The sequence below is a fragment of the Apus apus genome, chromosome 2 (assembly GCF_020740795.1).
Source record: "Apus apus isolate bApuApu2 chromosome 2, bApuApu2.pri.cur, whole genome shotgun sequence".
In the NCBI taxonomy this organism is placed as follows: domain Eukaryota; kingdom Metazoa; phylum Chordata; class Aves; order Apodiformes; family Apodidae; genus Apus; species Apus apus.
In genome coordinates, this window is record NC_067283.1 from 9,458,045 (window position 1) to 9,484,892 (window position 26,848).

General features: G+C 37.9%; 1 protein-coding gene across 2 annotated transcripts in view; it reads left to right on the forward strand.

The window, feature by feature from the left end:
• Positions 1-26,848, forward strand: part of DNAJB6 (DnaJ heat shock protein family (Hsp40) member B6) — a 60,327-nt gene that overhangs the window by 10,906 nt on the left and 22,573 nt on the right. For both annotated transcript variants that reach the window (XM_051612934.1, XM_051612933.1), the window contains exons 4-8: positions 1,297-1,356; positions 1,728-1,838; positions 13,193-13,324; positions 14,208-14,349; positions 16,520-16,590. In XM_051612934.1, the coding sequence (XP_051468894.1) occupies positions 1,297-1,356; positions 1,728-1,838; positions 13,193-13,324; positions 14,208-14,349; positions 16,520-16,590 (516 nt within the window). The remainder of the gene's footprint in view (positions 1-1,296; positions 1,357-1,727; positions 1,839-13,192; positions 13,325-14,207; positions 14,350-16,519; positions 16,591-26,848) is intronic.

The following is a 26,848-nucleotide window of genomic DNA, read 5'->3' on the forward strand; positions in this document are numbered from 1 at the left end:
TTTCTAGAAGTCTAGGAAGAAATATCTGTAAATACTAATATTCGTTTTATCTTGTGAGGTAAAGCCCATGTCCCCATCAGTATAGGGGAATTACTGTGCTTATCCAATAAAAATCAGGCTAGATAAACTCTCAAGTGTGTACTACTGTGCCTTCTGCTTCTAGTTCTTGTAATAGGAAACTAGTCTTGACAAAGCCCAAGCCTTCCTGAAAATTGGGATTGCATTTGGGTGAATTCTGTACATTCAGTCAACTGTGATACTGAGGAGAGTGTTCATTTTGAACTGTTTCAAAATGGTTCCCTAGCCTGACCCATGTGGTGCAGGAATTCAGCTTGCAGGTCACCTGTTTCTTTTTGTATGAGAAGTATCATTAACTTTAGTTAGTGTTCTGGCAAAAGCTGTCTGAATCATAAAGTGATTTGATTATTTTCCCCTGTAATTGACTGCAGCTGTCTATATGCTATTTCTGAAGTGTCCTTGATTTCACCTGAGACCAGTGAGCATGGGAAAGCTATATTTAAAGCACTAGCAGCATCTAGATTACCTTTCAGAATTTGGCCTGGTTTATCAAGCTGCAATCTTGTAACACCCTTTTTCTTTGGTTTTGGTACTTAATTGATGACTTGAGAGAAGCAGAACTTAATGTATGGGCAGTTCATTGTATACTTGTTTGCTAGAGTAATTTAACCTTCACAAGCACATATTGGAGGAGCAAGATAAAGATAGGATACTGGTCTAGTTGTTAAGACAGATCATTAAGTTCTTCAGAAACAGTACGCTGCTAGAATTTTAGAACATCTTCTAAAAATGCTGCATGTTTTTGGATCTAGACCAAATCCTAAGTTGCTGGTGTCTTAACAATAATTTATACAGTAGAGGTATCTGAATCCTGAGCCCCATCAGTGAGAGTTGTTTAGCTGTCCTGTAGGCTTAAATGACATTTTCTGACACCATTTCAGGCTTGAATGAAGACAGATTTTGTGAGAAGAATAGTTTTGTGAGGGGTTACATAAGCAAGGTCTATTGAAATTGGGTGATCTTAGAGCACACTTCCCTTGTGGTTTCAAGAACACAATGTTTTTCAAGGTGGACTTGTGGGTGTTGTCAACCCCCAGGTCTTCCTCTTTCCTGATAACTGACAGCTTGTTTACCTGACTGCTTTGGTCATGGTGGGTGGGTTGATCTTTAAGAATTGCTTTCTTGACAAGACGTTTAGTGGAGAATACCAGTTACGTGTTTTTGTTTTTTCCAAATTCAACGTGCCTACTTACTGACATGATGTACAACTTCTTGTAGCTAGAAAACGGGACATCTATGACAGATATGGAAAAGAAGGCTTAATAAATGGAGGCGGAGGTATGTTGACAACTAGCAGTTCTTTACTTTTTTTGTGCTATTGGGGAGACTTTCTGCAGATTTCTTTGTAAGATGGAAACCTGGAAATGCCTATAATAAGGCCTAAAATGTAATCTTCTGAAAACAGAAATGAAAATTATTTTTACAATTTTTCTAGTTGTTGTAGAAGGTATTACTGGTGTCTGGAAACAGAGAAGAGAGGATTAATTATAAAAAGTATTGTGTGTACTTAGCTTGAGTGGTACCTGTAAGGGAAAGAGAAGTTTTACAAATGTGTTTATATTCTTAAATTTCAATCACTGTCACATGTTCTTACTGATAGAAAAGTTCAGGTTTATACAGTTTTTGAATAATTTAACTTCTTTTTGCAGGTGGAAATCATCATGATAATCCATTTGAATTTGGATTTACATTCCGGAACCCAGAAGATGTATTTAGGGAGTTTTTTGGTGGAAGGGACCCGTTTTCATTTGACTTCTTTGGTAAGTAATCCACTGGTTTTAGTTACTTGTATCTAAAAATTTACTCTTGCAAAACAGACATCTCTAATGCAGCTTTATTAGAAATACCTCTTAAAACTAGAGGTAAACATTGGTATTTTGTATTATATTTAAAATGTTTGTTTCCTACCTGTTTCTTCTTGGTTCATTTGATAATACAGAACAGATATGCCTGCCAATTGATGTTTTGTTGAAATGCCTGGTTTAAAAACTCAAAGTCATAGATGCTATGACTCTGTAGGTCAGAAGGAACTAACATTCAACAGAAAAAGTACACACTGGAATTCCCTCTCAGGAATTTTACTGGGCAAACTTAGTTGGTTGAATTTGATCTCTTTTGATCTGTAAATATTTAATGTAGCTTTGAGAGCTTCTGAACTGGACAGGTTAACTGTAACTGTTACAACATAGCTCTCAGTGTGAATTTCTATCATAGCAGAAATAATTTTCTTGTATCAAAATAAGAACAGCTATATTCCCAGTCTAGACACTCACCCAAATTCATGTTTGCTTGGGGGGATGGAGCCCCTGAGGGCTCAGACTAAGGCTGGGTTGGATGGGTCTCTGAGCAACCTGACCTAGTGGGAGGTTTCCTTGCCCCATGCAGGGGGGTTTGAACTACGTGATCTTTAAGGTCCTTTTGAACTCAAACCATTCTATGATAACTGAAGTAGTTCTTGAGACCTGGTTGCTTCATTTAGTTAAAGGAAGCAATATGTGATAAAGTTGCCAAAGTAATCTTTTTACTGTAGTGCTGATGATCTTTTGGCTAGTGATGTTCCTTGCTCAAGTGTCATTAAGGCCTTTTCAGAGGTGCTGGAGTTCTTACTCAGTCTCTCTGTGAGTGTTCTACTGCATGAAATACTGACCTATAAGGCAGAACTGATCCTAAGTTCAGTATTTACTTAGAGAAAGTAAAAAGTGCTGTATTGAAAATTCAAAGAAGTGCATGTGAAAATCAAGGGTCTCTTCCTATTCAGTGCCTTAATATAGATTAATACTTTTAGAGGTAATTTTTAATCTTTGCTGGCAGCATTAAGGGGCTAATTCAGCTCAGATTTTAATTTTTCTTTGGTTTGCTATTCAGGGATCATCAGTTGTTGAATGACATCCTATTGATGGATTAGAAAAGAGGTTGAAGGGCTAGAGGTTGAATTCAGTTGAACGTTAGTTCATGAATTAGTTTAGCAGCTAGAGGAAGAATCTGGTAGTAAATAAGCAGCAGAACTTGAGCAATTAGATCCAGTGGGAAGCACAGGAGGTTCTGCCTGAACTTAAGGGAATACTTTACTGCTGTGAGGGTGACTGAGCTTTGGAGCAGTTGCCTGGAGACATTGTGGAATCTTTGTTTGGAGACACTCAGAAGCCATCTGGACATGGTCCTGGGCAATCCATTTTAGGTGGCCCTGCTTGAGCAGAGGATTGGACTAGAAGACCTCCAAAGGTCCCTGCCAACTTCAACCATTTTGTGACTGAGTGGTAGAAAACCCAGAGAAATCTGAGCTAGATGTTGGGAGGAGAGTGTTTAGCTCTTACTTTAGTTTTTAAATCAAGGATACTTTAAATAAAATAGTTGGTTCTCAATCAAATATCTGTATAGTAAATTGTATAGGTGAGGTGTCTTCTAGCTCCCAGGAGACTGGCATAGGCTCTGTTTTACTTGTATTATATTTACTTCACCAGTGTTAGCAAAAGATTTAACTTGCTGTATCTCAAAATGTCAGGTTAAAGCTGTGAGGTTGTGTTTTGTGTGTTAAGTAGTCATGTGCTTAAAAAGAAGCTGAGGACTTACCTTTTGGATTCCATAGAAGGAAGACTGTACAGAACTATCTAGCTTACTGCCGAAGTTTCCCTGGGATATTGCAACTGCTTTTTGCCTCTCCTGTAATGAAATAGTGATAGATTTTGTGCTGTGGGAACAGTGGGCCTAACAACATACCTCTGTTCTGGTGACATCAGGGCATACTTCAAAAAATGTTTTTCCCCTGCTTAACACCCAAACTTACTTATTCAAAAGCTGGTTATCTACTTCATGTATTGATCACTGTAATTGTCAATTTAAGATATGAGTAATGGGGCACAGGCTTCACTTCTTGCAGAGTAAGGTTCTGGCACTGTCAGCAGCATTATGGATACTCCAGTTGATGAAAGCCAATTGTTTCAAAGATGCCTCCACTTTAAGTGGATAGTTGCAGTGTCAGTGATCAGAATCCTAAAGCCTGTAATGACCTTTGGATTCTGAGTAAAAGCTCTTGTAATTTTTCTTGTCAAAAGGCTTCAAAGTGATGAGCACCTCTTTATTTTTTTGAAAATTTTTTGGCTTCCAAGATTCATAAGATACTCTCCAATATGGGAAAATGTAACTCAAAAGCAGGTTTTCCACAGCTTTCTGATAACTATTGTTTGCAGCAATCTCTGTATTTATATGATATTTAAGGTAGTACAACATGAAAATACAGATGCTTTCGGCTGAATATCGTGCATTTAATAATGCCAAAAGCAAGGAGTAGAATTGTGTGTACAGCATTACTATTTCTATTGGTGAACTGGAGCCCTTGTACCTTGTGCTGTGTTGAAACACTGGTGGGACAGTTCTGTCCGGAAGAATAAGGAAATTTATGTTCTAATGAGTAGTTTTCAACTTGTTGATTAATTTTCTGTGGAACTAGTGACTTAAAGAGCTGCTCAGGTTATAATTGGTTTTATAAGCAACTGAATAAGGACTGAGTTAATGCTTTCTAAAAATGTACATTGATGGAATCAAGGATGAAATGGAATAAATACTTTGAAATGTTTGCACCTTTTACACAGTTTGAAGTGGCATATTGTGAAGCCCACAGGATGCAGGTGGGACTCTATATCCTGATTGCCAATGAATATGTAAAGACTAGCATTCAGATGCATAATTCCTATAAATGTACGGATGTGAAGAATTTCTACAATTGTGCTGTGAATTGAGTCTGTTAAATTTCCCTGAGGTATGTTGCACTGTTACAGTTGCAGAAAATGTTCTTTATAAACAGAGGCATCTTTATTAATCTAGAAAAGAGGAAAATCTCTAGATTAGTCTCTAGAAAAGAGGAAAATAATACTTCTCTGGTGATTTTTAACTAATAAGTCCCTTCAGACTTTTCAAATTAAATTTTAGAATTCTGCTGCAGACAACTCTCAATGCTTCCAAATGGAGCAAGGTTAATGTTGTGTGCTGTGTGTTGCACTGGACTCAACTCAGCCAGAGTTTTAGAGTCTGGTTTTCAGGCACGTTCTTTGTAAAAATAAGGATGTATGAAACATAGTACTTTTAAAACCTTTATCAGATAATATGATAGACAATTAACTCCTAGCTTTTGAGACATGGGCATGCATTCTGTTACAGAATGTGGCTGGTTACAGCAGAATCTCCTTTTTCCTGGTGAGCTCTTCCAGTGATAGTTTTCTTTCTCTTTGACATACATAGCAGGTTGGTAATCCTGATAACAGGAAGAAACAAAAAGGTGATGCTTGCTGTGCAGTGCTAAGCTTTATATTGCAAATACTGCCTTGGAATGTCAAGATCTGGATAACTGGCATTCAGCACTCTGTACCATGTACTTCTATTCTTTCAATGTCCTTTGACATTACAACTATTTACTCTAAATATAGGGATTAATTTATCATTTCAGTAAGTTTGTTCTACTTAAAATACCCTACTCAATTTAGATATGGCAGTTGCCTTGTTTTTGGCTTTTTGTGTTCTATGCAGTTTGTGTTTTGTTTTGTTCGTGTTTTACGTGTGAACTTTTAAAGGACACTCTTCTGTATTTTAACAGCTGATAGGGAAAGTCTCAGTGTTACCACTGGCAATGGAAGTGCATTCATTATTTTGAAGACAAGCTGCTTCAAGCATTGTGAGGGACAAAAACTGGTGTGTTTTGGTGTAGGTAAAAATGCTTGACTGATTCTGGGCTGTTAAAGAATTGACTTGGTTGTGGTCTAGACGCTTTTCATATTCTCACTTCAGGAATGGGTTGTGTGTGGGAAGGGATTATCAGTGAGGAACTGTGTTGAAAGGTAGAGTGGGTATCACAGGAGCGTAACATTACCCAAAAGTAATTTAGAAGTTCAAACATCTCTTTTAGTAGTTAAGTCTTCTTGTATGTACATTGAGCTTCACATACACATCTGGAGACATTTGTGATGGTTTAGAGGCTCTGAGATGCCTGAGTAATTCCTGTATGGGCTAGAAAATGCAACTCATGACCTACATCAGACCAGTATCCTCCAGAAGCAGAGGAAGCTTCACAGGATGTTTCAGGGCATTTCAGACAGTTTTGGATGCTTCTATGTCTACTTAAATGAATCCCATAGGGAACCATGCTTTTCTCTGTAGCAGAGTGTGCTAATAAGGACGTGGTAAGTTGCTCCAGGTAGATGTCCTCTCTAGACCTTGATGTTCAAGAGGAGTCTGTTTGTAAAGTCTATTTACACATAGATTATAATATTGACAGTTTTGCTGTAGTTCCTAAATACTTTAGTATTCTCAATGTACGTTTTGAGATGGTACTTAATAAATGTCTTAAATGTTCCTCTTAGTTTGCAAAGTAGAATTCAATACCAGATGATGTGTAAAAACCCATATACCTTCTGAGAGTTTCCCTTGGGAATTCTGGTTACCTGGTTTAAGGGGTATTTAAGAATCTGTACTCCTGGAAACAAAAGGTAAAATTAAACTTAACATCTTTATATGGCTAGCTACCTATGAATATTTGTCATGGAGAATGTTAGCTAGCTAGTTATGTGGTATATGGTTTGGTTCCATCAAACAACAGAATTACTACGGATTGACTACTATCAATTGCATAAAATGAAGTATGAGCATTCTGGAAAAGTTTAAGTTACTTTAAGCATCCAGGCTAAAGGGTCTTCACCTGATAATAATTTACAAAATCTGTTTTACATGTTTGGTGTTTTAGGATGTTGTTAAGGAATGGGATACTTTCATCAACCTTTTTGTCTCAAGGATAGAAAAGTATCTTGCTGGGACAAAGGTTTGCATTAAGAGTCAGATCGAGGTTTTAATCCACATGTAATGCCAGTTCGGATAATTAACGATGTTTAGGTGTTCCAATGCAAAATGTATTTGTTAGTCAGGTGGGTTCTTAATACGGAAACAGAGGTGGCTTTCAAAAAGTCATCTTGCACAACATGGTCTTCTTTGTAGTTAATCATTTTGTTGCAGCTTTTAGTGTGCTGTAAGTACTCAGAGATTTGCATGTGCATTCAGTGCTTTGGTATGCATATGCCAGTTGTATTTCGTAAGCACCAGTCTTAGATCTTAATTATCCACTGAATGGTCCAAATCTCACTGCTATGAATTTTTCAGAAATAACTTTATGGGTTTGAAGAAGGTTTTTGGAACGCAGGAATTGTCTAATCAGACAGCATTATCAACCAGGAACAGGTAATGCTGTAGCTCCATGGGTAGCTAAACTAATGTATAGCTTTTGCTGCTGGAAGGGAGAGAGGGCTTTGCTCCAAATTCTCACGTCTGTCTAATGTCCCATTAGATACATTGAGAAGCTGTTTGGTAGCACGCTGGCCAAAGAGGAAGTTTGTCCGGGCATCCCATGTCAGTTCAGGTTGTTAGTCCTTAAGAAAATAGTTTTTCCTGTTTTGTTTTCTTGGATGGCTAGCTGATTAAATGGGTCAGAGTACAAATGCTGAACATAGCACAAGGAGAGCATGTCATACAGTGGTAGGGGAGGATTCCTCCATTTTTAAGGTATGCCTGAACATTTGGGCATTAGTTTGATAAATATGAAATGGTGATTATAGTTGGAGTAACTGGACTCTAGGGTCTTTGTGATTATGGTGTAGATGGCATTCAAAGGTAATGTTTTAAGTCTCCTTTTTCTAGAAAATTACTAATCCCAGAATCTCTGCTATATATCATTAGAAAGACTTTCAAATGCTTCTGCTGGGAAACTTTGTTAGGTAAGTGAGGCAAGCATCTTTTTGACATCCAATTTATGGAAGTGAGCAATTATAAAAAGACATGCTGAACCTCTCAAGGCAGGTGAATCAGTAGTACTTGCAGCAGCATCTTAATGTCTCTTCTAAGTAAGTGGCATCAGCAGTATGCTTACTTTGTTGTTAAGGAAGAAAATATTCCTCTGCAAAAGTGCTTACAGGTTTCTGTGGTATGTCCACTTCTGATGGTATGGGGCTTTTGTGCCTGGGTGCACTCCAGAGGTTTAGCCTGAGGTTCTGTGTGTATTTACTGCAAATCTGCATCTTTAAACTTTTTTCTGATAGAAGACAAGATAGAAACACCCACTCCAAGAATTCTCTTTTTATTGGATGTATCATATTTATAGCTCTTTGGGTAGACACATTATTCAGACCTGCATTTCAGACTCTTTTCTGGCATGATCTGTAAAGTGTGCTTCTGATATAAAGAAAGGGCAGGCAGCCTGTGCTGCCTTTGCTTACGGAAACAATGCAGACTGATCCCCAGTGCTGTTGAGTCTGGCTGCCTCCTCTCACAGGGGCTGAGCAGCCTTGCAACATTATTGTCTCCAGTGTGCTGCAGCTGTGTCATCCTTGAGCACCTGCAATATAGCTGTTTTTCAGGTTTTCCTTGGTGTTGTGTTTTGACAGAGGCAATAGCATGGCCCACATTTAAAAGAATAAGGGAAAGAAAGTTCACTAGTTGGGGAAGTAGTCCCGCGAGTGGTGACTCAGCAGGGATCCTGTTTTTACAGGGTAATGTTCTGTCGCATACTGTCCCTGTAGGATTATCAGCATCTCCAGCTGTGCATGGATGCGAGAAGGTTTGCTGATAGTGCACAGCACTTGATTTTCTGGAGGTGAATGATGGCATTGCAGTGGAATGTGCTCAACGCTTTCATCAACGCTCAACGCATCAACAATTCCTTGTTCCATGGTTGAATGCACATTCCTGCACTGTTTATGAGCCATGGACGCTTCTTCCTACTGTCTTCCTTGTAATCAGCACAGTTGTTTTTACAGTCACACTGAACTTTAGCAGAGAACTGGTGTGACTGAACTTCTTTCATCTGGAGATGCTCTTTTCAGCTAATCATTACCTGGTCTGGTTCCCCAGGTGCCTGCCAGGGTATAAGTGTCAAGGCAGAAGTGACTGCCATAGGAAATGTGGCACTTCTAGTTCTTAATGTATTGTGATTTCAGCTAGTGGCTTAGATTGAGTTAATGAATTTCATTAAGTTTAACGGAATTGTGGACTGCCTCAAATGTAGATACTCTGTTTTTTTTCTCCTTTCCTCCCTTCCCCGATTGTGTGGTGCTTTCCTGCCTGTTTTCTTCCATATACACCAATCTTGCCAATACTGAATAAGCTCGTGAATGCAACAGAAAGCTAACAATACAAACGCTTAGTGTTTTCTTTTGGATCACTGAATTAATGCAACTTGTCATTTGGTTTCAGGATCACAAGGCAGGAAAGGAGAGTAATCACATCTTTTAAGTAGTGTTCTGCTATTGGCTTACACTGCTGAAAGGGAGGAAATCTGTTTCTGTGTTGCAGCTGAGGACTCTGGAGGGTGGGGGAGAAGATCATGACCTACCTTATTTTGAGCTGCTGCATGATGCTTATTATAGTTGTTATTTGACTTCTTTAGAGGTTAAATTCTTTTCCTGTGATTACAGAAAAACAAGGTAGGATTCTGTGGTTTGCAGTGATCAGGTTTAATGTTTACCCAGGGCAACAAGACTGTTACTGCATCTGAATTAGTAAAGGTTTTTCTAAATAAAGTAAATTCTTTTGGAAACGTTATCTCTGATGTAATTATTTTTCACTAGAGTTTGTTAGTCTATAGTCTTTTGTGTTGCTGGGGCTTTTATGTTCCAACCTTTGTATTAACTTTTTGCATTCTGTAACTGCAGTCTTCCTACCCAGTAATGGTAAGCCTTGAAGTCCCAACATTTTGTCTCTTTTTTTGGTATCAGGCTGCTATCAGTTCTTCATGTTGTCTGCTGTTGTTAATAGAAGTCTCACTGGCTTCCTTGAAATTTCTCACCTTTTGCTCTTTCACAGTGCTGTAAAAGCAGCCAAGACCAAAAATCCTGTGTCAGAAGTGTACTCCAACATTTTTGTTGAAACTGATACTCTGTCCTCCCATAAGCTTCTGGTAGTACCCAGATTAGAATAAACCGAATTTATCTCCAAACAGTATTTAGTAATACTCTCAGGTGACAGTAGTCCAGCATTTCTGTTTTCTGAAACTGTTATTTAGTGTGTATATATAATATTTTCCGTTTTTAGAAAGACCTTGTGGTTTTGTTTTGTTTTTTTTACTGCATAAGTTTATTGATTTGTTAGATTTCTAATGTTCAGGAAGAAAATGATGTGGGTTGTAAGCACCAAAATGACCATCATAAGATTAATTAAAAAACCCCAGTAACCTGGTGTTGTGATATTAATTGTATTTGAACTGTTTGGAAAACGCCATCTATGTGAAAAGGTTATAATACTTGGAAAGGTTCTGCTAAATCACAAAAATAGACCTACCAGGCTGAAATGTTACTGTTTTCCTGAGTGGTACTACTAATCATGCTGATTTAGGGATAAAAAGCATAAGCAGGGTGTGAGGGGCATTTGGTGGTGGATACAATAAATGACAATGCAGAAGCCTCACTCTGCCTTCTCAATGTTTTTGGCTTCTTTTTTTTTTCTTTACTGCATGCTGCACCTGGATGGCTCTCAGGATAGTAAGAAAAACTCAGGAAAGTCCTACCCGTTTTCCTGTCCTACATAATCCCATTTTGCTGAGCATTCTGCTCGCTGCAGAAGAGTGGTCCAAGTATCTTGCTTACTGGAGAGAGTTACTGGAAGAGCACTGGAGAATTACTAGCAGGGCTGCTAATAGAAATCACCGAAGGCTAGAACATTTGCTTATACAGAGTGCTTAACTCTTTGATGTGTAGGGTTGCTAAAGGCTAATAGGGCATGTCCAAGTCTCCATTAAGTTTTTGTGTGGCTAGTAGGCAATAATCCTTTTAGAAGTGGAGTTGGTAGCAGGGGTGTCTGGGAGATTGTGTGATCATTTCTTAAAAACCTTTGCGTTTCTGCTATTGTGCTGAGGAGGAGAGATTCACTTGTGGAATAGGCTGATTGATACACTGTGGGGGATTAAAAACCTCAAAAGCTTACATGGTAGGTTGTTTTGTTTTTATTCGAACTCCAGGTAACAAGAAAATTGGACTATAAATAGAAAGCTTAACAGTGGGAGTAATATAATATGGATCATTTGTACACGTGAGTGAATGACCTTCATAACTAACTTATGAGTCACTCTGGTAAGAATAAATTGGACTACGAAACAATTAACTGCAGTGGTTTTACTTGCTAGATGATATGCTAAAAGCAACCCTTTTTTAAAAGGGTGCTTGTTTTGGAAATAGTAAGTTTGGTGGTAGGTTCCCGTATTTACATGCTCAAGTGTTGGTTCAATTTCGGTTGATCTAAAAGTAATAACAGGTCACCTTTATGTTGAAGAAAATTTGCTCTACATTAAAAAAAAGGCACAAAACAAAGAAAACACCCGAGGAAGAAAGAAAATCTTATCTCTTGGTTGTCTAGTGTATGTAAGACAAAAGTTCAGTCTTGCTTTGTTGTGTTCAATAACTGTGGCAGCGAGGGGAACAATAGGGTATGCCTGGACCTCAGTGGCTGCCTCTGTTCAGCATAAATACATTGTGATGTTTTGCTTTTCTTAAGTAATTGCACATAAACCAGATGGTAACTAATACCTTTTTATTATCAGATCGATTGGTTTAGTACTGTCACTGTTGCATTAACTTGGTGATTTATCATCAGCTTGGGTTTTTGTGGTGGTACCAGAGGTGAAATAAACACAGCATTTCTGACCTTCACTTTTGTCAGTTTGTAGTTATGAACAGTCATGCAGTTTTAGGAGTCTCTCCTGGCTTTCATAGTGCTATTGCTGCTATCACCACTTTCTGCATTTTTCAGCAAGAGTTTATTACGAACAGTGTTTCAGAGTTGTAATATTGAGTCCCCACTTGTAAAACTTCATGTAATTGTTGGTACTGTGCAACACTCAATCTTGGAGAGTTGTGATTGGTGGAGGGAGTAATTAAGTTCCTGGACTGTTCTAATTTTAATGCAAGTATTGTGTTTATTGAGCATCTGTTACATTATTGAAATTTTATGTTGTTGTATGTTTTAAGAGCACTAGTAAAAAGCAGGTTTTTGATAACTGTAGTTACTGTTTTTGATGAAAATGTGATAAATCAGAATTGTTTGTATAGGTGCCTGGTTCCCTTCCCCCTCTTCTTTTTGTTGTTGTTGTTTTTTTTAAAAGAGACTATTGTCTTCCTGATGCTGATGGAACAGTAGCTTTTCTGAATGACATAATAGTTGTACTTGAATTTGAAATAGCATTTAGCCATGACCTCCTTTCTCTGTTCTCTATTTCTCCCCTCTTCCTGCTGTTTGATGGGGACAAAAATACCCCTTTGGGACACTTTGTAAACCTCCATACTTTGTTGCCTAAACGTGCATCAGAATACATGTTTGAAGTACCTCATGTGGCAAGTGCTAAAATAAACACTTTGAACTCTTTAAGATTATGAGTCATCAATCCCTGGCTGCTGTTTTTATATTTCAATAATGGATATAACCTGTCTGGAAGTCACTTTTCAGAGACCTCATCGTAGTGATCCACAATAAATCTTGACTAGCTAGAAAGTTCAGATACGCATGTGTAATATTTTAAGATTTGTTAAATTAAAATTCTAAGAGTTTAATCTGTAGTGCTACTCTGTTCTACACCTAGGAAGGCCTTAGTCCAACAATAGGATTTGCCTTATGGTAGTTTTTTGTGTAGAGATCATGATTACACATCTGAAGAGTGTTAAATCTGTCAAATGCTAATTCACTGGCAGGTCAGCTTCAAATCAAGACTGATTTCATTTTTTATCATACCTGTTTTGCTACATGAGCATGTGGTGGAAATAATACTATTTCTCTAGCTCATCATTTCTATTATACTGAAAAATGTAGGAGCATTTACATTAGGTTTAGTGGGTTTTAATATTAAATGGCTAAAATAAATCAACTAATTTTTATAATAATATTTGTATGCAGTTGTCCAAAAGTGGGACAGAATTTAGTCCAGAAGGAGCATAGGAATTGCCTTTTTGGTGGACTGTTCAGTTCAGTAGCATACAGAATTTCAAAGGAAGTATTTTATCTGTAACAGGAAATCTCTTTTTTTAATGAAGGAACTTAAATATTTGATACAGAATCTCTCAGTAATATTGACCTCTTACATATTGTCTCTGTTTTGCAGAAGACCCTTTTGAAGACTTCTTCGGGAACAGGCGGGGTCCAAGGGGAAGCAGAAGCAGAGGTGGTGGATCATTTTTCTCTGCCTTTGGTGGATTCCCTGCTTTTGGAAGTGGTTTTTCTTCATTTGACACAAGTAAATATCACAACATTTAATAAAGAATGTAATTGTGGTTCACAAAGAATCTCAATATAATACACACTTTTTAAAAAGCTACCTTAATTCAGGAAATTCTGATGCTGCCTTTTTAAAATAAAGCTGCTCTGTGTGAAGTCTGAATGTAAATAAAGCTGTAGTTAAAATACTTAGTCTACCTGGAAAGTTCATGGAAAGTGAACAGACTTTTAAGAGGCAAAACTTTTTGCTCTTAATTTTGATGCTACAGTTCCTTTGTAGCTTGAGAATTGTTTTTGTTCTGGTTGCTTCTAGGTGTTGGGGGTGTGATGGCTTTTACTTAAGGCTCTGAAAACACACTGGAAAAATGTGTGCCCATCGTACTGCTTAGAATCTGTTGTGGGGTAGGCAATTTGACAGCTGATGTCTGTATCTCAGAGTTTGCTGAGAGTTGCTGGCAGTCAGCATCCTTTCAAGTGTTAAGATGTTTGCATGTTGGTGATACAAAACTTGTTCCATCTGCTAACAAAGGGCATTCCAACATCTACATTAAGGCAAAAAATCAGATTAATTAAAGTCGCTAGCTTTACCTCGAGTGATACAGTGGTTGAGTTCAGCAGACAGGTTTGAATACCTTTTCTTCAGGGGACAAGATGACAAATGTTTTTTTGACAATGTTCTGCATTTGGAATATGAACTGTGTGTCCATGTGGGAGAGTGGATGGGGCAGGAGCCATGGATTTATTCTCATACGGGTGTTCTATACCATCTAGTCACTCGTGTTGTGTTGATGCAACTGACTAAGGGTATCCTGAAGCTGAGGTGTAGTCTTAGTGGATGATAAATGTAGATCCTACGGCCATGCAGAAATACATTTTTAGTCAAATGCCTTCTTTTCTAATAGGTTTTGCTTCGTTTGGCTCATTGGGACATGGAGGCCTTACTTCGTTCTCCTCTACGTCATTTGGTGGCAGTGGGATGGGTAACTTCAAATCAGTATCAACCTCAACTAAAATAGTTAATGGCAGAAAAATTACTACAAAGAGGTAAGCGATATAACTGTATTTGTATGAAACTATATAAAGGCATACATAGCTATAAATATATGCGTATAAAAATTCTATATATATACATACGTGCATCACTATATTTATGTGTATGTACTTTTGTGGTCATCTCATTACTTGAGTTTCTCTGAATGGTTAAAAAAAAATTTGAAATTTTTTTTGGGTTCTTCACTTTCTTGGCATTGCTGAGTTACTTAAAGCTGTAGCATGTGAAAATGGGGAAGATGGTGTTCTTGTCTAAATTCTTGACAGTCAAGGAGGGTTTAGATGTGTAGGACGTGCTTTCAGAACTGCTGTGATGAAAAATGAAGGTTGCAACTTGTTCGCTATTTAAAATGGACCTGCCAGTGGAGTTCTTCCAGGCCTTCAAAATCTCTGCTATTGGTGATGCATCTTTTATTATGGTCCTTGACTGTGGTCTGCCAGGTCAGCTTGAGATTCTGGAGGGGAAAAAAATGTACTTGGTTTCTGATGATTGTGAAGCTTTTAACTGGGGACCTACCAGTTAAATATGTCCTTTAAATAATGTCCTTAAATTTTGTAGACATTATGAAACATGAAACAGTTTTTTCTAACATCTGCTCTAGTTTGCTTTCCTAGGCAGTGTTTGAGTGAGGTTTTTGTGTAAAAAGGAATTTTATCTGTTATGTGAAATAAGCAACTGAAGCCTGCTGTGGAGGAAACTTCCTGCTTCTTGGGAAGTGAATTTTCAAGTATTATACACAATGCACCTTCTCACTATTTCTTGCTTGTGATGGGGAAATCACTGCATTTGGAAATGTAAATATTTGCTGTAGAGTAACCTACACGAAATATTATTATTAATAAGTTAGTATACAGAATAATACAGTTAGTATAGTTAAATGTCATTTCAGTACAAGTAAATCTATAGAAAAGCAAGGAAGAACCAATGTTCTTGGTTGGGTAAATTGTGTCCCGTAGTTCAAAGTGCAAGATTTTTTCTGTGTCCTGTTGTACTGGAGAGATCCTGTCAGTTTGGCAACGTAAATGCAGCTGTTGTCATCATGCTCTGGTGTGGTCATGATATTTTTCTGTGAATGTATTCTAGAAAAATTTGAAAGCTACCCACTTTTGAGGGAATTGCACCAGGTGAGAGACACCAAAGAAAATCTTTATGCAAAAGAGAAGACACCATGTTTGTTTTAACATTGAAAGTAGGGTAAATTTGGTATTCTGCTGTTGTATCTTCTGTTACAATATTTAGAAGGGGAGGGTGGGGGGATGGTAAGCCACATCTAGGAAAACACACTGTCTCTGAGAAGTCCTATTACTTTGTAGAATGTCTGCCTACAAGGTATCTAAGACTACAGAAGATTCATACCCAATGAAAATCTGAGTAATATTTTGCTTCAGGCAAGGAACTGTTTCCTTTGTTTTTAATATGGGTGTATTCCCTTCAGTAAGTCTGATCTCCATCATCCATGTGGTTTCTCATTTGAATCATCAGGGAAAAATTCCCAGATAGCTTAAAATTTAGCCATAATATAATGTTCTAAAAATAACGTAAACATTCCTTATCTTCCCATTTCTAAAGCAAGCAAACAAAAAAACCCAAACACACAGAGCTCTTCAATAATTCTGCCTTCCAGTCAGGGATGCTTAAAATTTGCAACATAAGTGCTGGTCATAAACTTGGTGTACATTAAGTCTCCAAATGAGTTGCTCTGATAAAATCAAAAGTGGATTGAAGACTGTCTTGCATGCCTTACATTATGGAAAATTGTGATTGGATCTAGAATATTATATACTTAACAAATGGGTAGGTACTGAATGTAACATCAAGATTGTACAGTTGATCTGTCAAAAGACATTTGGTTCTAGATAATAGTGTGTAGTGTCAGTACAACTGTGACAATGTATGAGGTGACAGCTGTAACTGTGAATCCTACAAACTGGAGGATTCAAACTTTTAGAAAGCAGTTTTCCTGCTATAAATAAGCAGTATCAGTGGGGGGGATGCACGTGGTTACTAGGTACATCTTCTGTGCTGTTAAATACAAAAGCTTACCAACTGCAGTGGCATTAAGCAGGCTGCATTATAGTTATCTGTCTAAAAACCTAGGTCTGGTGTGTGTTCTCAAACTGCTTACACTGCTTTACAAAGGCTAACTGTGTTTTTGTCCTACAGAATTTGTGAGAATGGACAAGAGAGAGTAGAAGTTGAAGAAGATGGCCAGTTAAGGTCGCTAACAATAAATGGTAAGGAGCAGCTGCTACGCTTGGATAACAAGTAATTCAACGCACGCATTTAACAGAAATTTTAAGCTATAACAGCCACCATTTGAGGATTGACAGGAACATTTTTTGAAGATTTCAAACGAACTCAACTTTCTGTATATCCGTACTTAATCTTAAGTAGTATAAATAGCTCACCGAAGCTCGTATTTGTCATAGACTTTTGAGTTAATTGTTGGGACCACATCAATTGGACCATTTTTTGTCCTTAAAATTGTTGTAAATTTCTGTATGCACTTTTCTTTTTATTATATATGATCAAGGTGAACCATGATCCTTCAGTAGTGCTAGGGCAAGATGTACACTAACACTAGCATGAATCTTGCTTTTTACAATTTGTTTGAAATGTGAGCCAATTAGTAGTTTAAGTCTGCTGTGAAGTTAACATTTCCAGGATAACCTTTTTAATAATTTCAACTTTTTTTTTTTAATGTTTAGTAGTGAACAATGTTAATACATTTCTGGTAATGCATTTCTGGTTTAAATAAATTAAGGATGTTTTCTAGTTGTGCATGAATGCAGACATCTTAGTAAGTTTTGACAAATGTTTAAATGTGTATTGTAAGCAAAAGGTAAACAAAAGTGAAGCCAGTGAGCTGGGTCTTTTGTCATTTGCTACAAAAAAAAAAAAATTCAAAATGAATAAATGCTGATGTTTGTGGTGCATTCTTTCATGAATGGCATTTGTAACCTTGTGTCTGTGTGTGATTTGGGCAACTTGGGAAAACAGTGTGCTTTTTTTTTTTTCTACCACCTTTTTCTTCAGTCTTAAGGATGAGGGCCTTTTTTCTTGGCAGATGTTTTCTTCAATGTGACTGAAAACATATTTAATTTCTTTTCTAAATCTGTATCTGATCACCTATTTTTAAAAAGCATTCAGAGGCTGACTCTATAACTCCATCTTTTGCCCTAATGCATAAATTTCTTGTCTAGGCTTGAAGTAACTCCCTCTTTTTAAAAGTAAAATTGTTATGAAGCTGTAAGTTTCCAAAATTAATCCAAATTAATTCTCTGTAGAGAACATAAATATACAGGAAGGCATTTAATAATTTTAAGTTTCTGAACAATAAGATTTTTTGCTTGTTTTGGGAAGTAACATAATTACTTTGGAGAAGATTAGTACAAAATTATTAGGGGTAAAATATCTCTTATTTTTACTCATCAACCAAAAATGGAACTATACATTAATGCCTTTTGTTAAATTAATGGAGTGAAGCGTTAATTTGTAGTTAAGACTGGATTTTCAAAGTTTAGTGGGAGATGACTTGATTTCTCTGTGTCATAGAGAAAGCATGCAAATAAGTATTGGCATATGTTAACACCTGCCAGGCTCTGGGTAGTTTAATGCATAAATCATGGGCGTGCAGCTTTTCTCTGCTTTGAACATCTGGCCTTCTTTAGGGTGGCTTAGTGTTTAAAAAAAAAAAGCATGGTGTTTTCAAATGATCGCTTAATGCCTTCTTGCTGAACACCATCTGCTTTGTGCTAACAAATAGGTTGTTAAAAAAAATAATAAAATTGCTTTTGTTTATTATGTAGGAAAACCAAGTCAACTTAAGCCAAACCAACAATCTTAACAAACTGCTATGCAGCAAAGTTAGTATATCTTAAATTTGTCCCTCTACCATTAATGCTAATTTCATAGAACCAAACAAAATAACAGGTAAAAGAAGAAATAAAGATGTACTTTGGTTTTGGGACTACAGAAGTTATGTACCTTTTTGAGTACTTTGCAGAGTTCTTGTTACTTCAGTGTTGTTTTTGGTGTAGAAGCACAAACTCAGTTTAGAACTAAACTGTTTCCTTGTTGATACTGGTTTTTCCTTCCCCATGTATGTTCCTTCTTGATCTGAATAACTGAACAGACAATTTATTTCAAAATCTGACTTTGTTGTGATTTCTTGAGTTATTAAAAATGTTAATTTTTATTTATAGGACACAGTGTGCTCCTTTATGTTATGTAAACTGTAAAAAGTGCTTCAAAATTGGTTAACCAACTCAAATAAAATTAGGACAATCTGGAGTTGAGTTTGAATTCCTTCCTGTGGTTACCCATAGGTTTTATCTTTAGCTGCCAAACTTCATGTCCTATTTTAGTCCTAGGTAATCTTCTTTAACATTTAAATTACCTGGCTCAGGTTAAGAACACAATTATGATAGCATTGCTGCTAGTGACAAATCTGTACCCAACCTGCTTGCCTTAGATCATCTTACCCAGAAAAGTGTGGTCTTACAGTATTAGATACAAGCCATATGGTCCAAGATTCTACAATGAAATCTCTAAACACTGTAAATTTGCTGAAAATCCAGTGTTTTGGATAGTCAGGCTTCTTTCTGCCTTCAGATCCCTCAGCTGATTATTGTCAGAGCAGGACAAAATACAACATTAAATGGCAGTGCTGCACTTCCTTGGTAGAAAGAGAAACTGTCAAAACACAAAAACAGATGCAAAGAAATGAGACAGCAGAAGGTAGAATTAATCAGTAAAGATTTCTACAGTAATCAGCAGATACCCCTAAACCAGCACTGGAGTAGGCTAGTGGTTGAACTGGATGGATACATGGGCTTGGGCCAAGTATACAACTGGATTGGCAGTTCCAGTTCCAGATGTAAATAATTGTCACTTTCTTACACTTGACCTAAGCCTAATAGTTTCTAACTGTTTCAATATGTAGAACACAATTTTTCTAAAATAACACTATTGCTCATTCTTACATCCAACTTCATTTTTACACAAAATGAATCCCCACTCTGTATACTGATGTAATTTATTCCCATTATGTATTACATATTTAGACTTTCTTAAATGTGCTGCTGAAATAATTCTCATATCATTCCTTACTAATATGTAATTTGCATGTACATACTCACTAGAAGTAATGGATCGTCAAAGGCAGCAGATTTTCTTAAACTTCAATTTGGGCCAAAATAGCACAAAAAACAGAAAAGATACTTAATTCTAGCAAATGCTAGGCATAAAATGTGCAGTGGGCTTAGGTAGCTTTCAGAAACAGGTGCTGTTTGTTTAAAAGTGCCATTTCTTCATATGAGATTAATTTTGAATGTTTAGGGTCACCATCCAGTTTAAATTAAACTTCCTCCAGTGGTTTGGAAAAAACTAAGATGGACTTCTTGAACCTGCTGAGTCACTTACTCTTTCATGCTCTGCCTCAAAGTTAATTGGTAGCACACAATAACTTTGCAATGCTTTTTCTTGGTGCAACCTCTTTTTGGTCTCTTGTGCATGGCAGTAATTTTGATGCAATACCCTGTAACACGAGTTTCTCTTTGGATTGCATGTCACCTACCCCTTTCACTTGGCTTTGCTGAAGAACTTTGGGATTTTGCCTTAGAAAGCTTCACACTTTAAAATTGCTGCATCTATTCTTGTTCTTCGTTCTTAAGATACCCTCTCTGTTGAGCATCACAGGCATTATTTTGTGGTACAAGTGACAAAGCTGCTCGGCAGATTAAGTGTCTGTAGCATCTGTAAGGTGTATACTGCATCAGCTTGTGATGAATTGATGAACTGAGTCTTAGAATGCTGAAAACAAGGCTTATGAAAGGCAAAAAAAATAATCTATGAACAAGCTCAAGGGTTGTATATCTGTCAGTGTTGGTGTTCAGCTGTCCTGTTTGCTTGCCTCCTTCAGTGTATTGGTGTTAGGTGTGAGTGGATGTTTGTTTTTCCTGTGTAGCTGTGCTTTTGTGTTTTAGACCATCTCTGGGATGGTCCAGTGATAAAGAAAGTTAGATCTTGTTTTTGGAAATGTGAGTTATGTTCCTGAATTCGTTTCTCTTCTGTTTGAAATGTGAGCTTTTTTCTTACTTTACTTTCTTTTTTCTTACTGTGATTGTAACAGGACAGTGTTACCTCTGAGATGGTTGTATTGCAAAATGAATGTTACAGTGATATGATGCTCACGATTAGGGAACTTTTCTAAAGCACTCAAAAGCTAATGCAATACTTTAACTTAGTATTAGAATTCTTGTTGACCTTTTCATGAAGGATTTCAAAAGTGCTTTTGGAAAACCTCTGGTTTTGGTCATGATTTTTGGATGTCTTAGTATTGAAGCTTATTTTTTAAGTTGTTGTGTTCTCACAAGGTAGTTGCAATACAGCCATCACACTCTGCCATTTGCCAGTAACTTGGACTTTGAAACTTTTTAATGTAAAAAAGGAGGCTTGTTTGCACTGTCAGCTCCATCTGTTCTGTTTTACTTTGAGACTGAATCGTGATCACAGACTTGCTCTACGTAGACAGTTGAGGCTTCCTTGTTGCTATTGCTTGTCTTCAAGTGATTGTCTTAAGTAAAAAGGCTTTTATCTTCCACCTAAAATGCTGAAATGGTCCTTATGTTGCAGTAGTGTTGGAATGAAGCTAATTTGCTTTGTTAGTGTTACAAACTGTGCCTTTTGAATTCATCCTTATAGTGGGTTTACTGCTTGGTCTGCTTTGTTTTTGGAAGAAATGCCTGGACTAGGGTTGGTTGATAAGTGAACCTGGAAAAGTTAGAGCAGAATATTATTGGTTTATACTCTTGCTACACAGGTCATGCCTTCACAAAACAGTAAGCCTCACTTTTGAGATACTGCTGTCAGATTAAACAAAATATTAAAATTAAAGTGCTGTGGCCATCTGAGCTGTAGCCCTGAACCTAGGCAAAGCTGACTGCTGATTTAGGCTCATTGAAACCTGTCTGAAAATGATGTTTTTGGTAGATTTAGCACTGGGTTAGCTGTTATCTTCCTTAAAACAGCTGGTAGAAAGTTAATTGAAAACCCACACGAGTGCTGTATCCCCTGTCATGCTTCCCATGTCTAAAAGACATGCAGTAGTTTGGATGTGATGCTACCCAAATCTGAAAGCTCTGAAGTCTTGGTGTGAGGTAGATTGCAGTGGTCGCCTGAGTGCTAATTATCTTCCAAATACAGGAAGTGAAAAACTTCCTGCCTGAGATGTCAGCTTCAAACTGTAACGGTGAGGATTAAAGTATATTTAATTCAGAAGATAAGTGAAAAGATTTATTAAAAGGATGCTGTTATGTAGAATAGTCTCTTGTTCTCTGGTGTTTTAAGAAATGTTAGTTTTTGCGACATAGTGGGTTCATTTTAAAATCACTAAAAGCATAATTTTTGAGTGTGACTGAAAATTTGCAATCAAGAAAACAGATTTTTAGGGGCCTACAGTAATAGCTCTTAAAACTTAGCTTTGCCCTATGACTTACCCTTTATACTGAATCATTAGTGAGTGCTCTTTCAGCTATTCTTTCCAGTGCAGCCAACTTTGAATCATCTTCGTAAAACCAGCTGCTTCTTTACCAGTGCTCAGACTAAAGCTGAATCCTTTCATACATGTGAATGTTAGTTCTGGGAGAGATTAAATATTAATACCTAGTTTCTAAAAACTATAGTGAGGATGCTTGTCTTTCACATGTTATACTTGAGGTATACAGGGTATGTTGAGAGGGCTTCTTCAGTTCCTCCTTTCATTGGCTGTTAAAAATCAAATAGGAAGTCTTCTGCATTGTTTACTAATTTATATGAGTGAGTTACTAGTATGGGAGAGGAATCTAGCCTGAGTGACTGGTCTTAGAATTCAGGTTGTGGAACACACATTTCTGATGGCCAGGGGAGAGATTTATTTTGGCTCTTTGTGTAATGGAGTTGCTTGAAGCTGTTACCAAAGGAGCTACAGATGCAAAATGGCAGCCCTTGAATAGGATTATCCTGTCTTGGTTGCAGTCACAAGCTTGATTGAAATGTGATCCAGAAGGGGGGTTTACATGGAAAAAAAAAATCAAGCTTGCAGAGGCTTTGACACATCTGGTGGAGAAGCTGGGCAGATCCAGCAGTCTTGGTTTCTCTCCGGAAATGCATGCCGTGTCTGTGTTAATTTGTTGTAATTTATACATAGAGTAAGGTTAACTTATTTATCACGCATTTGCCTAACTGTCAGTGTAGTCACATTGGGCAAAGTTTTTTCCTAGGCATGTTGGGGCTGCCTTTTGGCATGAGCAGCACAAAACCCTGTACAGAAACTAAACCTGAATTTGTCCTCCTGTTGTGGTATTTGTTGTACTCAGCAGCAGAGTACCATGTTCTGTACTATCATCATTCTTTTTCCAAAGGGTGGTAGACCATGGATGTTTTAATATGGTTTTGGCCTCCTCTATGAAAGTATTCCTGGAGGAAAACAGAGAAAATGCACATGGCCAAGGCACAGCCTTTCCAATCTCTCTTAGCCAGTCAGAAGACTAAGCCTTTTGTCTTAGGGGACTTTGGCCTGGCTTTCCATACTGATACCACTTCTCCTCAGAAGGCACTTCAGTACTTTGATTTATTTGGGCATGCTCTGTGAAGTAGTCACTCAGACACCTCCCAAAATTAGTCTGCTAATCTTAACATCTGCATTTCTTATTACAAGTACAGTCAGGTCCTTATCATCAAGTGTTTTGCACTTCAGTAACGAAAGGGTGTTATTCATCTCTTCTATACAAACTGTGAGCTGGATGTTCAGGAGAACAGTAGAGAACTAAAAGTTCACTTAAAGCTGTTTCAGATGCATCTAGTGTTGCTGTAACTGTGAGTAATGTTCACAAACCTCCTGCCCTCATTCTTTGACTGACCTCTTCTGTGAGTGCAAAGAGGTGGAAGATTTTTCTCTTGGGGAGGTGCACCTTCTGAGTTAGGACAATCACCAAAGTGTTTCATTAAGTACCTCTAGTGCTACTTCCATCTTTTCTGGAGTTGTGTTTTAGCACTAAGAAGAAAGGCAAATCTTCACATCCTTGATAGGCACAAGGCCGCTTCTCAATGTAAACTTGCAGGGCATGAAATGAGTAAGAGAGCAGCAGGAAACCAACACAGCCTGTTTTTTTGTGCGGTTGGCATAAATTTCAAGGACTTTTTTCTTCATTTGGCCTTTACCTTTCTCGTCAGGAGAACCTGATCATGAGTTAACTGCATTGAACACAGAAGCAGGGGGCATTGCCCGTCTTCTGCAGGCCCAAGCTCTTGTGTTGCTGCAGAGGCTGCAAGTAGATGCTTCTGCAGCTTGAGGGTGGTGTGCCAAGTTCCAGTTTGATTATGAAAAAATTGTACACCAATAAGATAAAACTGTGCATACTGAAGGTCACTTTGTTTGCAAGAAGGGTATAAACATTTGTATAAGGCTAGACAAATCCAAATGGGAAGACAAACATACATTTTAAACACATGGGTGATTAACTGTTGGAAGAACCTGCCAAGAGAAGTGGTTTTCTCCAGCTTTTAGCTTCTTAAAAGACCAGCTTTCTGAAAAATATGTTTTATTGAGAAGTGACTGTTTCGGCTCTACAGAGAAGAACCCAGGAGCCTGGGGCACAGGTGGAGGTGCAGTGTAGGGCAGTGTCCCTTCATGCCTTTCTTCATTGCCTGTGTCTTAGCTTCTTCCCTCCCTCTCCATAATGTTAACATTAATGCACATGACACATTCTCCTCCCGTGTTTTTGACTCTGGGGGACGCTTTCGTGATGAAGGCATTTGAGGGACAGTTGGGGCTACATGTGGAGGCTGCCTTGTCTGTCGGGAGGAGCTGGGGAAGCAGGATAGCTGGCAAGAGAGGAGGCAACGCGTGCATCTAGGGCACGGATATTACTCCCTGATGACTTGCCCTAAAGCTTCCAGTTTGGAATGTGTAGGTGCCAAGAGCGGACTTCATGTGGGAGAAGACATTCTGGATATATTAAGGTAAGTAGTTGCTTTTGTAGTGGACAAATTGGGTGTTTAGTGATCAGGAGGAACAAGGGGGAGGGTGTGGTGGCTGTCCCAGGGAATTTGACTTGGAATTTGCATTATAATGAGCCCTTGTGGATCTCTTGTCTTCTCACCAGCAACAGATTGCAGAGTTTGAGAGAGCCTAATTTTGCCTCCTGATATGAAGTTTAAATGAACTCTTCATTTTCTAACACGTGGGCAATGTTTTAATAATGTAAAGTTTTTATTTTTAGTGTGTGTTAAGTCTTACGTGGATAGCAAAATGCATGGTTTGAATTTTGAGTATGATGAAAAAAGCTGGCTTTTTGTTAATTGGGTCATCTTTGGTAGTGTGCTAAATGCCTAAGATTGCAATATGTCAGAAAAATATTTCTTCAGGGAACAGCTAGAGATGTCTCCTACAGGTCTTATGTGTGTGAAAACCTGTAGATGCTGATGGGGGTTTTGTGTGCACCTGGAGCTGCAGTTGTTAATCCAAATTTATTTCTAAGAGAAGCTTGTGGACACGCGAATTCCTGGAATTATGACCCAAATACTGTGGAGTTACATAACCTTAACTTGGAACAAAACCAAAACATCTAGTATTTCTAGGTTCTTCCTGATTTTCTGGGGAAGGTACCTTGCTTGAAAAGTCTTAGTTCTTCTGTGGTCAGATTAATCATACTTTGAAATCTAGTCACCCGTTAAAATAGCTTTTGTGCAATCTTCTCTCTGCAAATGGTAAAAATGGTAAGGTTTTCACCTTGCAGCAGAGTCAAAGCAGCACAGCTGTGTTGATACAGACCCAGCTGAAGAGACAAGGAAAACTTGTTCATGGAAAAGCAAGTGTGTAAGTGCCACATGACTCTGCCCTTTTCTGGCTTAAAAGAAGTCTCTGAGAAATCCTTCTGTAGTTGGCAAAGTATATAGTCAGGCTACACCTTGTATGTGTTGACTGTTAGCAGAAAACCACTTCAAAACTAGTTATTTTTAAATGTATCAAAGTGTAATTTCTCAAAGCAAAATAATTATATCAATTTTATCCCTACTTTCCAGGGAGCTTCAGATTTTTTTGAGTCGCATCCCTCGTGGAGCCTATTTCAGGGTTAGGAAATGCAATTCTGTTCTCTTGTACAACTCAAGTCCCCTCTTACATTGCTGGAAGAGGTGTCACCAGGTGTTGTTAGGTCAAACAGCGATTTCTCTAGAGGATCAGAGAGAAAATGACAAAGTAGATGATAGTTTTTACCACTGCTAAAAAGTAAATTGAAGTAAAAAGAAAATTGTGTTTAATTTATTATGCATATTCTTATTTTTGAGGTGTTACAGCAATGCCAGCTGCTACTATACAGTCTCTAACTTGCAGTATCTATTGCACAGGGGGGGCTGTCTAAATAATTTCCAAATTGTTTCTGAAAAATGGGTATGGACTTTTGGTCCATCTTGAAAATATTAGCCCGAAAAAATTGGAAGACAGTCCTGTTTGAAAGGTCAAAAGAAAGTTGAGTGACTTTGTCCTGAATCCTTCCCACAGCAGTTTTGTAGCCATTTAGAGTACCTTTATTAACAAATATAACTGTCCTGGAAAGTGTCATAGAACAGGAGGTGAATGATAAGTGCTTTCTAATGCAGTGAATAATTGAGAAGATGCTTCTTGTAATCAGTCACTCCTTAACACAAGAAGCTCAACTCGGGGAAATAGTATTTTTTCTGAGAAGACACAGGTGTTTGAGCCTCCCTTGATCTTCTTGATGAACAAAATTAAGAACAAAAGATAAATTGATTGCTCTTAGGTCGTTTCCACTCTTCCCTTTCCTCTAGCATTTGCTCTGAGATCACGTGTGCGCTTTGCTTCGGGCATGTTTATAGAAGGAGATGACTCTGTCCCTGGTAACCCTTTTCGTAGAAGAAATCAGGAAGCCAAGTGCCTGCCCACACTGTGTGCTCTGTTGCAGGGGAGGTGCTCGTTGCCCTGGACAGAATAGTTTCCAGCAGTGAAAAGCCTTTTTTTATGGGAGCTGTTTAGGGGGGATTTTGCTTTATGCCTCCCACCTTCTCCTGAAACAAAAAGCCAGCCCTTTGTTCATGCTGGGCTCCAGATTCAGCTCACTCTCGTTTCCTGGATGTGGTAGCAAAATCCCCCAAGTTATCGGTGTCTCAGGGATTGAGTATGGACCTGTAAGTGGCACAGAGCCAACCCAGCAACTTGAAGGGCAGTTTTAATGTGGGTTAGATGACACAGGTCAAAGCCTCTTGTTTTTCTATTTTTGTGACAGTTCTGGCTAGTCTTCCCTTAAAATACAGTCCCTATATATTTTCAGATGAAATTGTGACAGACACGGACACTCTGAGGTCCCAGCTTAACAGTCATCAGTGACTTGTCCAGGATTATGTTAATGTTACAGCAAATTTGTTTTATTTATTGCTTTATCTTCGCAATAGACATTCAGTGCTTTGAAGGCTTCTGCAAGGAAATACTGTCTC